At 43.5% G+C, this 21980-nt stretch overlaps 1 protein-coding gene and 1 non-coding gene across 2 annotated transcripts in view; both read right to left on the bottom strand.

Moving 5' to 3' along the window:
• The window catches only part of LOC126188556 (major facilitator superfamily domain-containing protein 6), a 375350-nt gene extending 353795 nt beyond the window's left edge, over positions 1-21555 (bottom strand). Inside the window, exon 1 of the mRNA XM_049930156.1 lies at positions 21155-21555. Coding sequence (XP_049786113.1) covers positions 21155-21555 — 401 coding nt within the window. The remainder of the gene's footprint in view (positions 1-21154) is intronic.
• On the bottom strand, positions 19918-19991 carry Trnat-ugu (transfer RNA threonine (anticodon UGU)). Its single transcript has one exon. It is a non-coding gene; the product is annotated as a tRNA-Thr (tRNA).
• Positions 21556-21980: the final 425 nt, after the last annotated feature.

Genomic DNA, 21980 nt, shown 5'->3' with positions numbered 1-21980 from the left:
ATTTTATAAAGATTGTTTAGCCGCGCGGGGTGGCCGCGCGGTTTGAGGCGTCCTGTCACGGACTGCGCGGCCCTTCCCGCCGGAGGTTCGAGTCCTCCCTCGGGCATGGGTGTGTGTGTTGCTCTTAGCATAAGTTAGTTTGAGTAGTGTGTAAGTCTAGGGACCGATGACCTTAGCAGTTTTGTCCCTTAGGAATTCACACACATTAAGATTGTTTAAATGCATTAATCCACAATGGTTCCCGTCAGTGTTCTCGAGAGCTGGCAAATGTGATGAACTGTGATCACTCCACCATCGTGTGACATTTGCATGCAATGGGGAAGGTTCGAAAATCGAGGATATGGGTACCGCATGCTCCAAGCCAAAATCGGAAAAATCAGCGGGTAACCATATGTGCATCTCTACTTGCTCGTCATCAATTGGCTCATGCTCAACACCGAACATTCCTATCCTGTACAGTTGCTGGTGACGAGAAATGCTGTACTTATGCTAACATAAGGAAAAACAAAGGAATGATTGAGCCCAAACAAAGCAGCAACTCCCCGTAAAACGATCTGTGCGCATCCACAAAAGATAATGTTATGCATCTGCTTGAACAGTGAGGGTGCAGTGTACTATGAATTACTTCCTCAACGTGTAGGCATCACTGTTGACATTTATTGTCACCAACTGAGTTGTGTTACAGAAGCAGTCCTAGAACAACGACCGCCGGCCGGACTGGGCGAGCGGTTCTAGGCGCTACAGTCTGGAACCGCGCGACCGCTACGGTCGCAGGTTCGAATCCTGCCTCGGGCATGGATGTGTGTGATGTCCTTAGGTTAGGTGTAAGTAGTTCTAAGTTCTAGGGGACTGATGACCTCAGAAGTTGTCCCATAGTGCTCAGAGCCATTTGAACCATTTTTAGAACAACGACCAGGAAGACGGCGTGAAGTGATGTTACTCACGATTCCGCTAGGCTGACAAAAAACTTACAGGAGTTGGGTTGGGAAGACATTCCGCACTCACCTTATTCACTTGTTCTTGCCCTCGGATTTTCATTTTTTCCGCTTTCTATCGAACAATCATCAAGGAACTTCCTTTCCGGATGAGAATACGCTACGAACATGGCTCGACGAGTTCTTCGCCCCAAAACCATGTGATTTCTACCGTCGCGTAATCGACAAGTTATCTCAGCGTTGGGAGACTGTTGCAAATAGTGAAGAAAAATATATTACCGATGATTAATGTCTTTGTTATGTGTATCTATTGTGTTTATGAAACTTCTGGAAGAACGCTATGAACTTATGCACCAAACTAATATATGGGTTGCAGTGTTATGTAGATTCAAAGAGGCTTGCACGGAATAGACTAGCATGCTGAGTTGCTTCAGACTATTCTTTGGACGCAAGACCACAACAGAAATCGAATCGTACATCGCAAATTTAATTGCGCAACTTGATTGAAGGCTAGCTTCCATTGCTCTAAAGTAAAAATAATTCGCTACTTCACATTTACAGACACGTCATCCTTTTCCATTAAGAAATGAGAAACCGAGCTCCACAACAGAGGAAGACGCTGGTGACGGAAATAGGATAGTACCCACAAATTACTACTCATACAACATAATCAGACATGATTATAATCACATGTAAATATCGACTAGAAATTGTCTATAGCAAGTGTCTATTACTCGATATTTTTAATATCAGATGTTATGTATGCAAGACAATCAATGGCGACACATCCGTTGCGCTTTTCTGGATTCATGATTCATGATTTCCGACATATTCTTCTATTTGAGTTCAGTAGAAAAGTGACACCAGCAGAGGCCGACAGAAACATTTGCGTCGTGTATGGGTATAGTGCCACTGGACAGAGCATGGCAATAAAATGGTTTTCTCTTTTTCAAGGAGGATCGTTTTGACATTGGGACTCTCCACGTTCAGGTAGAACTCCGGGATTTTATAAAGATTGTTTAGCCGCGCGGGGTGGCCGCGCGGTTTGGGGCGTCCTGTTACGGACTGCGCGGCCCTTCCCGCCGGAGGTTCGAGTCCTCCCTCGGGCATGGGTGTGTGTGTTGCTCTTAGCATAAGTTAGTTTGAGTAGTGTGTAAGTCTAGGGACCGATGACCTTAGCAGTTTTGTCCCTTAGGAATTCACACACATTAAGATTGTTTAAATGCATTAATCCACAATGGTTCCCGTCAGTGTTCTCGAGAGCTGGCAAATGTCTTTGTTATGTGTATCTATTGTGTTTATGAAACTTCTGGAAGAACGCTATGAACTTATGCACCAAACTAATATATGGGTTGCAGTGTTATGTAGATTCAAAGAGGCTTGCACGGAATAGACTAGCATGCTGAGTTGCTTCAGACTATTCTTTGGACGCAAGACCACAACAGAAATCGAATCATACATCGAAAATTTAATTGCGCAACTTGATTGAAGGCTAGCTTCCATTGCTCTAAAGTAAAAATAATTCGCTACTTCACATTTACAGACACGTCATCCTTTTCCATTAAGAAATGAGAAACCGAACTCCGCAACAGATGAAGACGCTGGTGACGGAAATAGGATAGTACCCACAAATTACTACTCATATAACATAATCAGACATGATTATAATCACATGTAAATATCGACTAGAAATTGTCTATAGCAAGTGTCTATTACTCGATATTTTTAATATCAGATGTTATGTATGCAAGACAATCAATGGCGACACATCCGTTGCGCTTTTCTGGATTCATGATTCTCTTATTTCCTGTTGTTGTTAATTGGGGCCCTACAACTGTCGCCGCATCCCGCATTCTGTCGCCAAATACTTCGATCTCGTCATTCTTCCTCATGCTCTTCTATATCTCTTCTCTGTACCGCTTGTTGGATATCATTTAGCCACACTTCCCGTGGTCTTCTTCTTCTTCTTCTTCTTCTTCCACCGTTGCTATTACTCTTTTGGGCCATCTGTCTTCATCCATTCCTTTGATATGCCCATACCATCATAGTTGTCTTTTTTCTACTCTACCCGTAATACCATTACCAGTCTGTGCCCTTTCTCTTATCTCTTCATTTCTTAGGTGGTCAAGTCGGGAAATTTTACATGCTCTTCTCAAGAGGTCCATTTCTAATGCTAAAAGTCCTTTTCTATGGAATATTCCTCTTTCCACAGGGTGATACAAAGCAACAAAGAACATGAATAATACAATATAACTGATTTAAATTGTTTAAATGACAATTTGTTTGCATTGTAAGAATCTTCAATGGTCCGGCTAATTACTTCAGCTTGTTCAGAAGCAAGGTAACAGTGTTCAATGTGCAAGCCATGAAAGAATAGCATATTAGCTGCGCTACGCGGAAAAAATAACGCATAGACAGAGGAAAGAAATGCAATTTAAATGAGGCATATGGTTTTGGAGATGTGAATTAAGCAACATGGTCAAACCAAATATACAGTGTAAGTAAACAAAGAAAAAAAACAAAAACCAAGTACGTAAAAGTATCTTACATAGGCGATGTTGAACAGCTTTTACAAAGGTTAGAAGCTGCAACATTCTGTGCACAGCTACACTTATTTTTCTGAAATCTTGACATTAATGCAAACATAGTTCTGCTAAACATTAATAGGTACCTTGGTACATTTTAGTATAACATATTTGGATAACGATGGTTACTTATCTATATGAAATCATAACTCCTTGTACACTGTGATTTTGTTTCAGAGATTAATAATGTCCATTCCAGTCTACAAGTCTCCAACATTATTTTTTCACTAGGTTTCGTGCTCAGTTAAATAAAAATAACGACAGCTGATTGAGCTCTCAGAGTACAGATTCCTAGTCAGGTTACTTATATCCATATATGTGCTGCTCTTTATAATTGGACTGCAATTATGCTGAAAAATAATATTTGTCATCATCATTTTTTCCACTGTGAATTAAGATCCATCTAACTAATATTAACAAATGTAAATCTGATTGTCCTCTCATAGTTTTATAGTAAAACTTTGTAATTGCATATGGTGCCGTCACAGCCGTCACAATTAGATTATAGTAGCATTTGTGTATATATATATATATATATATATATATATATATGTGTGTGTGTGTGTGTGTGTGTGTGTGTGTGTGTGTGTGTGTGTGGGCGCGCACTCACTTTATTTTGAACTATTTAAAAATTAGATCGATATAAAATGTGATTAAATACTTTGATATATTGTTATCGTCCCACAATTTAATGACTGGTTAGACGTTAAATTATAAGTTATAACTATGATTACAAAGGCCAAAATAATAACGTACATAATTAACTGAAAAATTTTTCAGCGAATATAAGTATATTGTCAGCTGTCTATAGGCTCAAAGGTTAAATGTTTGGAATCTCTTGAGCCTTTAACATAAAGTCTTTGGAAGCTGTAGGAATAGAGAAGGCACTAGGGTTGTTCCAGCGTGTAGACAGTTCACATTTGGAGACAGAAGTACTCGATTGTGATACCCTAATTTAATTTGTTATTGCAATTGCGCAGTTAAATAACTTTGTAAGTATATTCTTGGTATAATTAACAGACACTCCGTGTATAACGCATATACGTACGATGAAATATGTTTTATGAGGCAATATGTACCGTCACCGTAGGCCCTTCAAATGTACGAGGGCTATAAATAAAGTAGTGGAAACATTGATAGAACGCAAAGTTTAACAACCTAACACGTACAGTTATACTACAACGAAGCGACAAAGAAACTAATACAGGCTTGCGTATTCAAATACAGAGATATGTAAACAGGCAGAATACAGCGCTGCGGACGGTAACGCCTATATAAGACAAGAAGTCTCTGGCGCAGTTGTTAGATCGGTTACGGCTGCTAAAATGGCAGGTTATCAAGATTTAAGTGAGTTTGAACATGGTGTTACAGTCGGCGAACAAGCGATGGGACACAGCATCTCCGAGGTAGCGATGGAGTGGGAATTTTCCCGTACGACCATTTCAGGAGAGTACTGTGAATATCAAGAATCCGGTAAAACATCAAATCTCCGACATCGCTGCGGCCGGAAAAAGATCCTGCAAGGATGGGACCAATGACGACTGAAAAGAATAGTTCAGCGTGACGAAAATGCAACTCTTCCGTAAATTTCTGCAAAGTTCAATGCTGAGTCATAAGAAATGTCAGCGTGCGAACCATTAAACGAAATATCGATATGGGCTTTCGGAGCCGAAGGCCGACTCATATACCGTTGATGACTGCACGACACAAACCTTTACACCTGTTGATGACTGGAAGCATGTTGCCTGGTCGGACGAGTCTCGCTTCAAATTGTATCGAGCGGATGGACGCGTACGGGTGTTGAGGCAACCTCATGAAACCATGGACTCTGCATTTCGGCAGGGGACTGTTCAAGCTGGTGAAGGCTCTGTAATGGTATGGGGCGTGTGCAGTTGGAGCGATAAGGGACCCCTGATACGTCTAGATACAATTCTGACAGGTGACACATGCGTGAGCATCCTGACTAATAACCTGCATCGATTCATGTCAATTGTGCATTCTGACGCACTTGGACAGTTCCAGCAGGACAATACGTCACCCCACACGTCCATAATTGCTACAGAGTGACTCCATGAACACTCTTCTGACTTTAAACGCTTCCGCTGGCCACCAAAATCCGCAGACATGAACATTATTGAGCATATCTGGGATGCCTGGCAACGTGCTATTTAGAAAAGATCGCCACCCCCTCGTACTCTTACTGATTTATGGACAGCCCTGTAGGATTTATGGTGTCAATTGCCTCCAGCACTACTTCAGTCCATACCACGTTGTGTTGCGACACTTCTGCGTACTCGCGGCGGCCCTACACGACATTAGGCAGGTGTACCAGTTTCTTTGACTCTTCAGTATACATTCCTTCAATGTACTCAATGGCCAAATCCAAACCTTTTGTCAAATGACAGGTAGACTTTACCATTCGTTGGCAAATATTTCATTGATGATGACAGCGCCGAAGCGCCCGACTGCGCAGTGAACAGATGCCATGTCAGGAAATCAAGGGCCTCGTAGGCGTTCCTTCATCTTCGTAAACAGGTCAGCTGGTGAGTATGGAGGGTGTCTCTCAATGCCACAGCTGCAATAAGATCTTGACATTATTTGCGACATGACACCGTGCGTTACCATGCAATACGATACAATAAATGTGCACGTTTGGGCCTCATAGCCAAACTCACATACCGCTCCACAAATCGACGATACTAATCACTGTTGACGGTTTGTCCCTCAGGCACGGCGTGTGTAAAAATAACACACTCTAGTCGTATGCCATAATGCGCACACGCATCACCCGACTGAGTTACTGTCGAAACTTTTGTGGGAGTCGCGAACCTGGGTCACGCCATTCATTCGATTGACTCTTTAATTCAGGCTCACAGACTCGTGCCCGCATGTCATTAATGACGACAATAAGATGCATAAATGCGTGTCCTTCATTACCGTATGTGTCCAGGTGGAGACCAGCCGGTTCATACTGGTAACATTGCTGTACGTCAGTGAGTCGATGTGGAACCCAACGGGACGCAAGTTTACTCTTGTTAAAACATTTCGTCAGTATGTGCCACACTGCTTGATGACTGAGATCAAACTCCACGAACACTTCCCGAACAGTCCATACGAGAAACGAGACCACTCACGATGCCAATCTGATCTTGAGGAATGAACGGCCGACCAATGCCGTGCAAGTCCGCAGTAGCATTCCGAACCACACGAAACGCCTTGGCCCACTGTGCAACCGTCCTATACCGCAATTCAATCTTGCCACAGGCTTCACGTTATGCCACAGACTACCTCGATTTTAACCCACGAATTTTGATCACCTATTGAAAATATGTTTTGGAGCGGTGAAATTGACTCTCTTCCCTTTAACGACAATCAGCAACAACACTCCCAACTGGATGTCCCTCAAATGCACACTACATATCGACAACAGTGCCACCTGACCGCTACAATGTCCTGTTTGCGGATGCCCAATCTTCTGCTAGTGTCTGGACTGCGTTTCCGTTACTTTTGTTTTTCACCCATCCTACCGGGTGATCACAATTAAAGCGCAGCCACTCACTGAGGTCCAATGTGGGTTGTAATTATCGTACTGCAGCGAAACTTGGTAGTTATGCTAATCAGTAAATGCCGAACCGACTTCCGCTGGATAAAACTTTAGTTCCAGTTGTGGCCACTAGGTGCAAATCTGGCGCTGTGCACTGTTTGTATGACGGCAAGACATGTGTCATTTGGCAAGCCATAACATGAGTGAACAGTATGACTATAGAGAAGAGAGACTGTGTGCTGTCAGTGAAACTATTTTATTTGAACGGCAGCAATTACAGTGCTGCATTGAGAGAGTATATAGCCAACTGAAAGGTCTGAGGAGAGGCCCAGTGTCATTAAATGGATTAAGGATGATGATGACGAAATTCGAAAAAAAAACGGGAGAGCCTGGTGTGGCACCTGGAAGAGGAAGGCGTCCTATCTTGGTGGAAGTTATTAACGAGGTTGCTGTTGATATAACTGACCATGCAGCACATGGCCCTGTTGTGCTAGTACTCGTGCAGTGCCACGAGAATTTTTCATCCCATGTCAACAGCACGGTAAGTTTTGCGCTCTATTTTATACTGCTACCAGTGCCAATATGTATACTGAGCAAGCAGTAAAGGAAACAAAAGAAAAATTCGGAGTAGGTATTAAAATTCAAGGAGAAGAAATAAAAACTTTGAGGATCGCCGATGACATTGTAATTCTGTCAGAGACAGCAAAGGACTTGGAAGAGCAGTTGAACGGAATGGATAGTGTCTTGAAAGGAGGATATACTCGTAAGATGAACATCAACAAAACTAAAACGAGGATAATGTAATGTAGTCGAATTAAGTCGGGTGATGCTGAGGGAATTAGATTAGGAAATGAGACACTTAAAGTAGTAAAGGAGTTTTGCTATTTGGGGAGCAAAGTAACTGATGATGGTCGAAGTAGAGAGGATATAAAATGTAGACTGGCAATGGCAAGGAAAGCGTTTCTGAAGAAGAGAAATTTGTTAACATTGAGTATAAATTTAAGTGTCAGGAAGTCGTTTCTGAAAGTCGCCAGAAGATGGGTAGTATGACACTTCCCGAAACGTCGCGAGATATCATCGCTACCACCCGGCTGGAGACCCGAGGAACCTCCATCAATAGTTTACGCCGGGAAAGCCTACAGTCACACATTTCACGAACATGTTATCTCCAGAGGTTGTGCAGATGTATGGCCTGCAGATCACCCGATCTAAATGCATGTGACATTTGGCTCGGGGAATATCTAAAAGAACGCGTTTACCAGGGACACTATCGGTCTCTACCTGATCTGAAGGCCAGTATACAGGAACGCCTTACTCAGAGCCGCGCGGGATTAGCCGAGCGGTCTAATTCGCTGCAGTCATGGACTATGTAGCTGGTCCCAGCGGAGGTTCGAGTCCTCGCTCGGGCATGGTTATATGTTTGTTTGTCCTTAGGAAAATTAAGGTTACGTAGTGTGTAAGCTTAGGGACTGATGACCTTAGCAGTTAAGTCTCATAAGATTTCACACACATTTGAACATTTTTTGAACCTTGCTCAGATTGCACCGGAACTACTGCGAGAACTGTTGATCACGTGGTTTTACGGATGCAGCATCTCGTCGACGTCTCCGGTGCTCATAGTGAACAAATTGTGTAAGTAGTGGTTAATAATAAAATCAACATTATTTCTTTCTCAGTTGTTTGACATTTTCCGCTTACGTCTCATTTCTAATCAGTTACATGCGGAAATATTTCTATACATCTTCCTTGCAATTCACAGCACCAGATATGTTCATAGTGGCCAAAATTGGAACTAATTTTTTTCCGATGTAAATCAGTTCCATGTTATCGCAGTAGAATATCTATCAAGTTTCGCTGCCGTATGATAATTACAGCCCACACTCGACCTCTATAAGCAGCTGCACTTTAATTATAACCACCCGGTTGTTGTTTCTCCTTTGGTACAAATGGCCCGAAGATGGTCAGAGTGGCCCGAAACCTGTCGTTAAAATAAAAATAAATACAGCTGTTTATATTGCCGCGCGGGATTAGCCGAGCGGTCTCAGGCGCTGCAGTCATGGACTGTGCGGCTGATCCCGGCGGAGGTTCGAGTTCTTACTCGGGCATGGGTGTGTGTGTTTGTCCTTAGGATAATTTAGGTTAAGTAGTGTGTAAGCTTAGGGACTGATGACATTAGCAGTTAAGTCCCATAAGATTTCACACACATTTGAACATTTTTGAATTTGAACAGCTGTTTATTGCTTGATGCAGTTCCCGTTTTTGAAGTGTTTAATGAACTGATTACGGTTCTGCATGGAATGAGGGCAAGCTACAGCCGCTCTTATACGCTTTACATATGATTTATGAGACGGGTGATACACACGATTTCCCAAACCTATATCAGCAATGTGGAGGTTGTCCACGATCCTGAAATGAGTACTTCTACATAAGGAGTTATTGATCGGAAATGAACGTTTGGCTCTTAAGTGACATAAACAGCTAACGCCTTGTAGCAACAACTTAAGCTCCAAGCAAAAGCTCAAAGTGAGGATTACCAGCCTCAGAGCAGTTATTACAATGGGACACAAGATTTTGTCATACTTCCTCATGTATTTCTGTTGTGTGTTGTACAATGAAACAAGCAGCTAGGACTGTACTAACCAGCACGCTTCCCAGTTTCTTACATGGTTTCACGACTAACGATTGGATATGACCCCCACGGACAAAATCCAGTATGAACACAGATGGCTTTGTATTATTTTTCAAGGAAGTGCCGCCAACGTCGATGCAGAAACATAGAACAGTTTCTAAACACGTGTCTCACACGTACTGCTCGTGCAATGCCTCGTACCGCCTAAAGTATTCATTTCATATCGACACTTCCTTGTCTGCAAATACTTTGGGATCCTTTGCCGTCTACACGAATTCGACCCAAAATGTGTATGATACAATACACTCTCTTGTGTCTAGTTAAATTGAAAATGATATTTTTCTAGAAGACGTAACGATGACTGATCCAATCGTCGTCGCGAGCTGCTTGGGGCAAAAGTCGTCGAAATATTGTGCAGGAGAATGGAATTTTCAACGTAGGTGGGCACTCGGAAATACATTAATGAATTCTGGATTCGCTGCTTGTTCTCCTTCCCCAATTCACCGCTCCTCCTCGCCATCAGCACCAACCGTGGCCTGAAGTCATACCCAATGGCGCACCACGCCATGACGCCACAAGTAACACCGCTGTGCCTCTCCAAAACATTGAAAAAATGAGACCTCTCACCAGGTCGCCGGCATACTCGCCGACAACGGTTTAGTGCAGAAACTGAACACAGTGCGACGCCATTCATCAGCAGTCTATGCTTGCCAGTCACGGCACCACTCGAAACGCAGCCGCTTGCGTTGTGGTGTTAACGGCAGCCTACACTCAGGGCGGTATCTGCCCAGTCCAGTTGCTGCTTGCCTCCGTCCGATACTGCGGTATGATACTGAATGTTGCAAAGGAGTCCCTTACTTGTTTCCGGACGGCAGGCTCAGGTGTGAAGGGATTTCGAGAGGCTTGATGCTCAATACGACCATCCTCCCTTGTGGTGGCCAGGCGTGGCCGACCGGAACCTTCAGTACGAGTGTGCTTGCCATCATGTTAGACTACAGTGTAACAATAGGGCACTGTCGCATCACAATGGCTAACAGATCTGTATAGAGCAGGACTTGACCAGCTTGAGAACTACAATGGGGCTCATTTCAAACTCTGTCAGATGATGATAACTCTGTCTCACACACATGTGCGGCACCTTCGTGTTCTTCACAGTGACCAGTCAACTTGTGTTCACGCCACTTGCATACCCAATCAATCCTGGTAAAATCACTCAACGCAAACAACACTACCGCAGTCTTCCGGCTGTCCTATCTGTCACAGGGATTTGCAGCTGTAATCATCTACATATCCGCCGAGTACGTGTACGAAGCTACTTTGGCATCCGACCATATCTTCTGTGTGCTTCACATCCGTTGTAAAGCAATGTACACTGAAGCGCCAGAGAAACTGGTATAGGCATGTGTGCCGGCCGGTGTGGCCGTGCAGTTCTAGGCGCTTCAGTTTGGAACCGCGAGACCGCTACGGTCGCAGGTTCGAATCCTGCCTCGGGTATGGATGTGTGTGACGTCCTTAGGTTAGTTAGGTTTAAGTAGTTCTAAGTTCTAGGGGACTGATGACCTCAGATACTAAGTCCCATAGTGCTCAGAGCCATTTGAACCATTTTATAGGCATGCGTATTCAAGTACAGAGATATGTCAACAGGAAGAATACGGCGCTGCGAACGGCAACGCCCATATAAGACAACAAGTTTCTAGCGCAGTAGTTAGATCGGTTACTGCTGCTACTGTCGCAGGTTATCAAGGTTTAAGGGAGTTTGAACCTGGTGCTATAGTCGGCACACGAGCGATGGGACACAGCATCTCCGAGGTAGCGATGAAGTGGGGATTTTCCCGTACGACCATTTCGCGAGTGTACCGTGAATATCAGGAATCTGGTAAAAAGTCAAGTCTCCGACATCGCTGCGGCTTGAAAAAGATCTTGCAAGAACGATACCAATGACGAATGAAGAGAATCGTTCAACATGACTGAAGTGCAACCCTTCCGCGGATTACTGCAGTTTTCAATCCTGGACCATCAACAGAGTGTCAGCATGCAAACCATTCAACGAAACATCAGCGATATAGGCTTTCGGAGCCAAATGATCACTCGTGTACCCTTGATGACAGCATAAAACAAAGCTTTACGCCTCGCCTGGGCCCGTCAACACCGATATTGGGCTGTTGACTGGAAACATGTTGCCTGGTCGGACGAGTCTCGTTAAAATTGTATCGGGCGGATGTACGGTTATGGAGACAACTTCATGAATCCATGGACCCTATAGGTCAGCAGGGGACTGTTCAAGCTCGTGGAGGCTCCGTAACGGTGTGGAGCGTGTGCAGCTGGAGTACTATGGGATCCCTGATACGTCTAGATACGACTCTGACACGTGACATGTCCGTACGCATCCTGTCTGCATCCATTCATGTCCGTTGTGCACTCTGAGGGACTTGGGCAATTCCAACAGGACAATGCGACACCCCACACGTTCACAATTGTTACAGAATGGCTCCAGGAATACTCTTCTGAGTATATACATTTCCGCTGGCCGCCAAACTCCCCAGACATGAACATTATTGAGGACTCCTGGGCCTTGCAACGTGCAAGAGATCTCCACTCCTTCGTACTCTTACGGATTTATGAACAGCCCTACAGGATTCATGGTGTCGATTCCCTCCATCACTACTTCAGACATTAGTTGAATCCATGCCACGTCGTGTTTTCTGGATGCTTGCGGGGGCCCTACACGATATGAGGCAGGTGTACCAGTTTCTTTGACTCTACAGCCTATATTACTTATGAAAATACAGCAATCTCCCAATTATCCCAGATCAGATTATCGAGCTGCAAATTCTCCGTCCATAGTACGGCGATTAATAAAAAATTGAAAAGAAAAACCAGAAGTATTCTGTTCTAAATTGAGCGAATATTTTCAGTTATGTTACAGGTTTCCGATGGTGAAAACGCAGATGACGAATACTCCGCGAGTGGTTATTTACCGATACCTATGAACCAGGATTTGAGCAGATAGAACAAGACACGATACCATCAGGCTAAACAATCCCAAAAAATGCCTTACTCCCAACGTAGGCAATCTCCACATCCAGAAAGTTAATGCTGAAATCTGACATGTGATAAACGATCACACAGTTATAAACACCAGTTCTCTGTTAACTCAGATACAAGAAATGAAATAATAAATTTATAAAATACAGATGTACATCTATAGTCCTAACTACACAGAAACATATATCTGTTTGGACACAAAGACACACACACACACACACACACACACACACACACACACACACACAACAAATCTTGTTTGACAATTATCACGCTATACAACATCAGAAAGTGCCAGGACTGTTTCTACCCTGAATATACAGTGTCTCATATGTGAATCAAAATACACACACAGAAATTTGTATATATTTCAGCCCACTAGTGATTCCTCTGAAAAGCTAAAGGCGAAACGCATATGGCAATATAAAATTGGTTTTGTTCAGTTGCACACAGAAGACCTAACCCGAAAACTATCTACATAACAGTAAACATGAAATGAAATGAAATGAATAAGTTTCCGGTAAGAACATGTGCATTTTGAATTATCCGTGTTTTTTGGTGATCCTTGCAGTCTCGGGTCCACATTAGCCCGGATATTCGGAATCTTGTTGTAATAGTCACTTTTCTGTCCCAGTGAATAAGCTACAAATCTGCGCGTCCCTTTGTTTTCGTCGGTCAAATGTTGGAGCAGATCGAAAAGAAGACCCCAAGAAATTACATAATTGAGTTTTGTCCGAATTTTCATAGTCAAACGAAGAGTGGGAAATGCACAAATGAGAAGTCAATTAGATCAGCGTTAGGTCTCGTTCTGAAAAAACTTAATTGCTTGAAAGTAATAACGGTAATTAAAAACTAAATTAGTAATTTGAGGGAAAATTACAGAATGGATTTTTGTGCAAATTGTCGGCGCCAAACGACGAGTGAGAAATGGACAAATGCTGTATCAAACTAACCATCGTGGGTTGTAATTTTGCAGTAGGAGTAGTTGTAAGTAGGCTGTTTAGGTTTTCTTATTGGTAACGCCACATAGCGCTCTGTATGAAAAATCACTGGCTGTGCTGTGTGCAGTCTGTGGCTAGTTAGCATTGTTGTCTGCCATTGTAGTGTTGGGCAGCGGCAGCTGGATGTTAACAGCGCGTAGCGTTGCGCAGTTGGAGGTGAGCCGCCAGCAGTGGTGGATGTGGGGAGAGAGATGGCGGAGTTTTGAAATTTGTAAGACTGGATGTCAATTATGAATATTAAGGTAAATATATTGTTTGTTCTCTATTAAAATCTTTCATTTGCTAACTATGCCTACTAGTAGTTAGTGCCTTCCGTAGTTTGAATCTTTCATTAAGCTGGCAGTAGTGGCGCTCGCTGTATTGCAGTAGTTCGAGTAATGAAGATTTTTGTGAGGTAAGTGAGTTGTGAAACGTATAGGTTAATGTTAGTCAGGGCCATTCCTTTGTAGGGATTTCTGAAAGTCAGATTGCGTTGCGCTAAATAAATATTGTGTGTCAGTTTAAGCACAGTCATGTACAAATGTTCTAAGGGGACGTTTCATAGTTACTTACTGAAAAGTAGTCAGGGTACTTAAGAAACGCTTAATTAGTGACTTGGGAGAAAACTGAAATAGTTCAAGAACGGCGGCTGCTAGCAATCTGAATGAAATGCAAAAATTATTAAATCATAGCATATATTGAAACTTACCTCCTTTCTCTTGATCCATATGCCCTTAATAGTAATGGGACACCGATCGACATTTAAATATATTAATTACATTTCATACTTTGTGAACAAAACTTGAAAATAAATAAACTGAAAGACATGAACAAATGTTTGTCTAAAAGTACGAAATAAAAGAGATTAGAACGACGCTCAAAATCACTAATAGCAAATGAGCTGCTGTTTAAGAACTTAAAGTTCAGTGTTCAGCTAAGAATCTTAGAATTTTAAAAAGTACTATAGGATATTTGTTTGGTGTGATTTCACTCTGTAATCTCCTTAAGTCATTGACGTATAAGCATCTCAACTACTGCTATGATCTGGAGCATCAATCAAAGGCGAGTCAAATGTTTCTCTTATCTCTTTTATGTCTTACTTTTAGAAAAATCAGTTCACAAAACATTTAACTGCTTTTTTTTGTTCACATGTATATTTTTATTTTTTGTTGGCACTGACTGCATATCTGCAGTGCAGAATAATTAGCTGACTCGGTAGTATTGTGCCATGCTAGTTATTTCTGTAACAGAAGCTTGCAAGCAACGGGGAATGTGGTATAGTCAGGAGTGCCCCAGGGAAGTGTGATAGTACCGCTATTATTCTCTATAGTCCACCCCTGGTAGATGAGTGGTCAGCTCGATGGAATGTCATGCCTAACGGCGCGGGTTCGATTCCCGGCTGGGTCGGAGATTTTCTCCGCTGAGGGACTGGGTGTTGTGTTGTCCTTAACATCATCATTTCATCCCCATCGACACGCAAGTCGCCGAAGTGGCGTCAACTCGAAAGACTTGCACCAGGTGAACGATCTACCCGACGGGGGGACCCTAGCCACACCGGATTTCCATTTATATTCTCTATTCAGGTACACATAAATGATTTGGCGCACACGGTTGGCAGCAATGTGCGGCTGTTTCCTGATGATGCTGTGACGTAAGATAAGATCTTAAGTTGAGTGCCTGTAGAAAGATACAAAATGACTTAGACATAATATCTAGCTGGTATGATGAATGGGAGCTAGCTCTGAATGAGAAAAATGTAAATGGATGTGGGTGAGAGGGAAAAGGCAGCAATATTCGGATACAGCGTTATTAGTGTCGTGCTTGAGGCAGTCAGGTCGTTTAAATACACTCCTGGAAATTGAAATAAGAACACCGTGAATTCATTGTCCCAGGAAGGGGGAACTTTATTGACACATTCCTGGGGTCAGATACATCACATGATCACACTGACAGAACCACAGGCACATAGACACAGGCAACAGAGCATGCACAATGTCGGCACTAGTACAGTGTATATCCACCTTTCGCAGCAATGCAGGCTGCTATTCTCCCATGGAGACGATCGTAGAGATGCTGGATGTAGTCCTGCGGAACGGCTTGCCATGCCATTTCCACCTGGCGCCTCAGTTGGACCAGCGTTCGTGCTGGACGTGCAGACCGCGTGAGACGACGCTTCATCCAGTCCCAAACATCCTCAATGGGGGACAGATCCGGCCTCCCGCATGCCCACTATACGCCCTCGCTCAAAGTCCGTCAACTGCACATACGGTTCACGTCCGCGCTGTCGCGGCATGCTACCAGTGTTAAAGACTGCGATGGAGCTCCGTATGCCACGGCAAACTGGCTGACACTGACGGCGGCGGTGCACAAATGCTGCGCAGCTAGCGCCATTCGACGGCCAACACCGCGGTTCCTGGTGTGTCCGCTGTGCCGTGCGTGTGATCATTGCTTGTACAGCCCTCTCGCAGTGTCCGGAGCAAGTATGGTGGGTCTGACACACCGGTGTCAATGTGTTCTTTTTTCCATTTCCAGGAGTGTATATGGTTGTAAGCTTGGAAAGCGATATGAAATGGAACGAGCATTTGAGGATTCTGGCTTCGGTTTATTGGGAGAATTTTAGGGAAGCGTGGTTCACCTCTAAAGGAGACCACATGCTAGTGCAAACTATTCTTCTACATCTGCATCTACGTCTACGTCTACATCTACATCTACATGGCTACTCTGCAAATCATACTTAAGTGCCTGACAGAGGAGTCGCCAAACTACCATCACAATAATTCTCTGTCACTCCACTCTTAAACAAGTGCGCGGAAAAAACCTCCCTCTGTAAGTCGGCGTCATAGGCAGAAAGTTGGTGATTGAAATTTCGTGAGAAGATCCCGCCGCCACGAGAAACGCCTTTGTTTCAGTGATGTGCACCACACACCCTGTATCATGTCCGTAACACTCTCTCCCCTATTTCAAGATAATACAAAATGTGCTGGCCTTCTTTGAACTTTCTCAATCTACTCCGTTAATCCTGACCGGAAGGATTCCAGATCGTGGAGCAGTACTCCAAAAGTGGACGGACAAGCGTAGTGCAGGCAGTCTCTTTAGTACACCTGTTACATTTCGTAAGTGCTCTGCCAATAAAATGCAGTCGTTGGTTCGCCCTATACTCAACTTATTCTGTGTGTTCTTTCCAATTTAAATTTTTCGTAATTGCAATTCCTGAGTATTTACGGGCTTTAGATTTGATTGATATATCGTGCAACCAAAGTTTAACGGATTCCTTCTTTTCATTATTCCCACTTTTCATTATTTAGGGCCAATTGAGTACTTTTCGAGTGTTTGGGATCCGTTCCAGCTCCGATTAAAGGAAGACAACGAAGCAATTCAGAGGCGGACTGCTATATTTGTTACCGGTAGCTTCGAAAACACGCAAGAATTACAGAGATGCTTCGGGAACTCAAATGGGCAGCCATTCACTCTGGCAGACCCTAGGTTGTGATTATTCAACGAAATTTTCTGTAAAGCTCTACACCTTTAAAAATAGTAAGGTTAACCATGAAGTAATGATAGCATCACTGTTATCGTGCAGTCTTTGCGTGCAAAGGGTTGTGGGTTCGGATCTTCTTATGTGATTAAAAATCTTTTTATTTTTTAATGTTTATCGAAACGACTTTGATCATTATTTTTCCTCACTTAACTGATTTAAATGTATTTTTTTAAATTTCTATTCGTTTGTCACGTCATTTCAGTCAGCGTATTAATTGTTTCAATTGCTGTTATTTTTTCTTCGTATCATTCTTTTGCCATTTGGACTCTTTGTGCATATGGATTTAGTTGTTGTTATTTATTGATTTAGATTTAATTTCTTCCCTTTTATCATCTTATATTCTCGTCCACGTTATTGTATTTATTAATTTTATTCCCCATTTTGATGGAATTTCGTTTTACTTATAATGCTTTCTTTCTTCTAAATCCTCATCTACATTATATTGTGCAAAGTGCGATAAGAATTTGTTTTAAATCTGACATGACCATTGGCATCCACAAAAAAAGTACATCTTGTAATGCAAAGTACATCTTTGACACCACTGCAATATGAATAGATTATTTCGTCTTTTGTCTTTACACGGAGTAGGACGTGAAACGGGCAGACTTGGAGCAGGAGAGGCACCACAGGACATTTTAATTTACACTGTCTGTACTTTTATAAATAAATTCATAAAACTTTGTTAGCATGACCAGGAAGGATTCAGGATTCACACTGATAGCAGAGGAAGTTCAAAAACATACCAAAACAATTTTTTTTACATGTGAAATTTCATCATTTTTTCACTTGGTATTGGCTGCATTTGTTGCTGTAGGTACACTTTTCTTCATAAGTAAGAGATATTCTTCGATGAATTTTGCACAGCATACAAACCATACTTACAGGTGTGTGAAAGTCTAGAACTTCCCAAATCTGTTAAAAACTGTGGTAAAAATTGAGATAATTAACTACAAAATTTGAGTTTTCTCTAAACACGAAGTTTAAAACGTAACAGCCCATACATTTTTCCATAGATTAAATAAATTCTAGAGTTTCATACACCTGTAAGTATGGTTTGTAAGCTGTGCAAAATTCATCGAAAATCTCTCTTACTTATGAAGAAAAGTGTACCTATAGTAAGAAATGCAGCCAACAGTAAGTGAAAAAAATCATGAAATTTCACATTTAAAAAATATTATTTTTTCGTGTTTTTGAACTTCCACTGCTATAAGTGTGAATCCTGAATCCTTCCTGGTCACGATGATAGAGTTTTATGAATTTATTTGTAAAAGTATAGACAGTGCAAATTAAAATGTCCTGTGGTGCCTTTCCTTCTCGAAGTCGGCCCGTTTGACGTCGTACCCCCCTTAACCGATAAATTGCTATTTTGAAATGGTTAAATATTATGATATATAAATAAAAGTAATGAAATTTACATGCACTACGATTCCAAGAGGAAAACGAATGACACGAAGAAGAATGAGAGCAATTCAAACTATTAATACTCTCATTAAAATGACGTGACTAAGAGACAGAAATAAAAATACACTGAAACCAGTTAACTGGATAAAAATAACAATGAAACTGCTTTCGGTAAGAAATTAACAATAAAAAATTCAACATATCTGACGAGATTCGATCCCCCAACCTTTTGCATGTGAGGACCTCACGTTAGGAACTATTTTACAGCAACAGTCTGATTGATGTGGGTATTTTTAAAGCTGTAGAAGATAACCTGAAATTCCGAGATATTTTTCATTGATTACTCGCAAATGAGGGCCTACCAGGGTGAGCGGCTACAGGTTGTGATACCTTGGATCTTAACCTGCATGCCCTTGTAGATTATTTCAAAAAGTCGATCCTACCGTTGATGACTCTCATTGTAAAATAAGAAACGAGAAATTAACGGTCATACGGAGGCATATAGACAATCGTTCTTCCCTCTACATCTACATCTACATCGATACTCCGCGAGCCACCTGACGGTGTGTAGCAGAAAGTACCTTGAATACCTCTATCGGTTCTCCCTTCTATTCCAGTCTCATATTGTTGGTGAAAAGAAGGATTGTCGGTATGCCTCTGTGTGGGCTCTAATCTCTCTGATTTTATCGTCATGGTCTCTTCGCGAGATATACGTAGGAGGGAGCAATTTACTGCTTGACTCCTCGGTGGGGGTATGTTCTCGAGACTTCAACAAAAGCCCGTAGCGAGCTACTGAGCGTCTCTTCTGCAGAGTCTTCAACTGGAGTTTATCTATCATCTCCGTAACGCTTTCGCGATTACTAAATGATCCTGTAACGAAGCGCGCTGCTCTCCGTTGGATTTTCTCTATCTCTTCTATCAACCCTATCTGGTACGGATCCCACACTGGTGAGCAGTATTCAAGCAGTGGGCGAACAAGCGTACTGTAACCTACTTCCTTTGTTTTCGGATTGCATTTCCTTAGGATTCTTCCAATGAATCTCAGTCTGCCATGTGCTTTACCGACGATCAACTTTATATGATCATTCCATTTTAAATCAATCCTAATGCGTACTCCCAGATAATTTATGGAATTAACTGCTCCCAGTTGCTGACCTCGCTTTGTTCGCTAATAGAACAGGAATGTAAATTACATTGAAATGAACACCCTTAACTGCTTACAGGCGTTGACATGCGTCAACGGGGACAGATGAAAATGTGTGCCCCGACCGGGACTCGAACCCGGGATCTCCTGCTTACATGGCAGACGCTCTATCCATCTGAGCCACCGAGGACACAGAGGACAGTGCGACTGCAGGGATTTATCTCTGGCACGCCTCCCGCGAAACCCACATTCTCAACGTATTGTCCCGCACTACATTCGTAGTGCCCCCACCCATTATACTCGTTACTCGCGGCGCGTTGCCTATTCCCGTAAGAGTTCGGGCACTGTTTGTGCATTCGCACAGAAGAAGAAAAGGGTCAAGTGGCCAGTGAGTCTTAACTATATACCGGGTGATCAAAAAGTCAGTATAAATTTGAAAACTGCATAAATCACGGAATAATATAGATAGAGAGGTACAAATTGACACACATGCTTAGAATGACATGGGGTTTTATCAGAACAAAAAAAAAAGTTCAAAAAATGTCCGACAGATGGCGCTTCATCTGATCAGAATAGCAATAATTAGCATATCAAAGTAAGACAAAGCAAAGATGATGTTCTTTACAGAAAATGCTCAATATGTCCACCATCATTCCTCAACAATAGCTGTAGTCGAGGAATAATGTTGTGAACAGCACTGTAAAACATGTCCGGAGTTATGGTGAGGCATTGGCGTCGGATGTTGTCTTTCAGCATCCCTAGAGATGTCGGTCGAACACGACCACTTGCGACTTCAGGTAATCCCAAAGCCAATAATCGCACGGACTGAGGTCTGGGGACCTGGGAGGCCAAGCATGACGAAAGTGGCGGCTGAGCACACGATCATCACCAAACGACACGCGCAAGAGATCTTTCACGCATCTAGCAATATGGGATGTGTTTTTTTGTTCTAATAAAACCCTATGTCATTCCAAGCATGTGTGTCAATTTTTACCTCTCTATCTACATTATTCCGTGGTTTATTAACTTTTCAAATTTATACTGAATTTTTGATCACCCGGTATATACTAAGATGGTATCTGTTCTCTCGGACATGTCCGAAAGAACAGATACCATCTTAGTATATATATAGGAATGTAAATGACTAGTAGTGGTACGAGGAACCCTTCGCCGGCTACGGAGGCCTGCGGGGTATCTATGTAGATGTAGATATAGACAAGGAAGGCCGCAGAGCGCGTGCTCCGCAAGGGCGCAAAGCACGCAGACGTCGGGACCACGCGGTGCGGTGCGGGTCGGCCCCATTGAGAAGCGCGGGCGTCACGTGAGCTGCGAGCGGCGCATCGATCGCCTTACCTGTCGGCCAGGCTGCCCCAGAACGGCGCCGACAGGAACTCGACGAAGGGCCGCGAGCCGATCAGCAGGCCGCACTGCGTGGGGTTCATGCCCATCTGCTTGAAGTAGACGCCCATCAGCGGGAAGAGCGAGCCGAACGCTGAGTAGAAGAAGAAGTAGAAGGTCTTGACGGTGAGCAGCTCCTGGTCGACCGAGCCGCACAGCACCTCGATGATGTCGGAGCGGCCGCGGATCTTGTGCGTCGCGTCCTTGGGCTGCGGGTACTTCTCGGGGTCGACGGGCCCCAGCGCCTCCGGGTCGACGAGCGGCCGCACCGGCGCGCCCGCCACGCCGGGGGGCGGCGCCGCCACACCGCCGCCCACGCCGACGCCGGGGCCGTCGAAGCGCTCGCTGCCGGCCATCGCGACTGCCGACTGCCACTGACGCCGAAGCACCGGCCGGCCGGCCCGCGCCGATCGATACGCGCCGCCGCCGGGACGCGCCGCCCACGCGCCGCCCCTCCACGCCGTCCGCGCTAGCGACTGCCGCCCACGCACGTCGGCGCACTGAGCGCTTCGGACCCAAATGACGCCAGTCGGACGTCACAAAAGTTCAGCATCCAATCGAGCCTGTATTCACAGTCCCACTTGTGCAGCCCTGTTTGCAATACGATTCGACTAAATAAGAAGAGGAACTCTCTACTACCACCGTTAGTCAGCTCACTCGTTGCTAACTGTCGTAACGTTGTAGCAGTTCGCACTCCTTCCCAACTTATTAACCAATTAGGGTGAGATACGGAATGTTCCAGGCGTGACACATTACTTTGTCGGACTTCCAACAGCGCAAT

The sequence above is a fragment of the Schistocerca cancellata genome, chromosome 5 (genome assembly GCF_023864275.1).
Source record: "Schistocerca cancellata isolate TAMUIC-IGC-003103 chromosome 5, iqSchCanc2.1, whole genome shotgun sequence".
Classification (NCBI taxonomy): Eukaryota; Metazoa; Arthropoda; class Insecta; order Orthoptera; family Acrididae; genus Schistocerca; species Schistocerca cancellata.
This window is presented reverse-complemented; position numbering and strand designations above follow the sequence as displayed.